General features: G+C 44.0%; 1 protein-coding gene across 1 annotated transcript in view; it reads left to right on the top strand.

Moving 5' to 3' along the window:
* KIF9 (kinesin family member 9) overlaps positions 1-1,141 on the top strand; it is a 66,465-nt gene extending 65,324 nt beyond the window's left edge. The window contains exon 22 of the mRNA XM_012808021.2: positions 835-1,141. Coding sequence (XP_012663475.2) covers positions 835-885 — 51 coding nt within the window. The 3' untranslated portion in view covers positions 886-1,141. The remainder of the gene's footprint in view (positions 1-834) is intronic.
* The last annotated feature ends 269 nt before the right edge of the window (positions 1,142-1,410 follow it).

The raw sequence follows: 1,410 nt of genomic DNA, 5'->3' as shown, positions 1-1,410 counted from the left end.
AAAAAAAAAAAAAAAGAATTTGTGAACATCTGATTGAAGTAGTAGAGAAGACCAGGCAAGGTGGCTCACGGTTGTAATCCTAGCACTCTGGGAGGCTAAGATGGGTGGATTGCCTGAGCTAACAGGTTTAAAACCAGTCTGAGCAAGAGGGAGACACTATCTCTAAAAATAGGCAGGTGTTGTGGTGGACACCTGTAGTCTCAGCTACTTGGGAGGCTGAGGCAAGAGATTTGCTTAAGCCTAAGAGTTTGAGGCTCCTCTGAACTATGACACCACAGCATTCTACCAAGGATGACATAATGAGATTGTCCCCCCCCCCCAAATAGTTCTGTACACTTTCTATAGGATGAGGGATTGAAAGGGTTTGAATGAAATGTTACTTCTATGGGCTACATGCAATGGCCCATACCTATAATCTTAGCAGTTTGGGATGCCAAGGCAGGAGGATCATTTGAGGCCAGGAGTTCGAGACCAGCCTAAGCAACACAGGAAGATCCTGTCTCTACAAAAAAAAATTTTTTTAAATGGCTGGGTATGGTGGTATATGCCTGTAGTCCTAGCTACTTAGGAGGCTAAAGCAGGAAGATCTCCTGAGGCCAGAAGTGTGAGGCTACAGTGAGCTATTATACCATTGCCCTTCAGCCTGGATGACACTCTTTTTAAAAAAGAAGTTATTTCTCACAGAATTGGGGCTAGTCAGAAGGAATCTGTGTCCCAAAACTATGATTTTTATGGGAAGAATAATAGGGTGAATGTCAGTGGCCTGGCTCCTATGTCTCTGTTAATCCCACAGATGTTAATCAATTCCTGTTTTTTCTCCTTTTATGTGTCCAGCACAATTACTTGAAAACCATGATTGGCCTCCAGCAGACACATAGAAAATAACGTCTCATCACCAGTTCCTTAAAGGATGAAACCAACAACTCCAACCTGCTCTAGCAGAACTGCTAAGCCACTTGCCTGGAGCTCTAGCCACTCTGCTCCAAGGCTGGAACCCAGCCCAGAGAACACATAATGGTCTACCTACCAGGAGGAGCATCCTCCAAAGGACACCCTTGCTTATCTCCACAAAACACTTTTGATTTTAATTCACTATCTTTTATGTAGGGATGGGATAAAATAACTTTTTAGTTTGGACTTTAGAGCTCATCTAATAACTTTGTTTTATTTCTTGTCTGAAAAAATGTCTTCCCTGGACGGCGCCTGTGGCTCAAAGGAGTAGAACACCAGCCCCATATGCTGGAGGTGGCAGGTTCAAACCCAACACTGGCCAAAAAAAATGTCTTCCCTGGACTTGGTGCCTGTAATTCAGCAGCTAGGGTGCCAGCCACATACCTATAATCAGCGGGAGCTGGAAGGTTCAAACCCAGCCTGGTCTGCCAAACAAAAATGACAACTACAACAACAACA

Source organism: Otolemur garnettii, unplaced genomic scaffold, assembly GCF_000181295.1.
Source record: "Otolemur garnettii isolate 467f Iridium unplaced genomic scaffold, OtoGar3 scaffold00082, whole genome shotgun sequence".
Lineage (NCBI taxonomy): Eukaryota > Metazoa > Chordata > Mammalia > Primates > Galagidae > Otolemur > Otolemur garnettii.
Note: the sequence above shows the minus strand (reverse complement) of the source record. Positions and strands in the feature narration are given on the sequence as shown.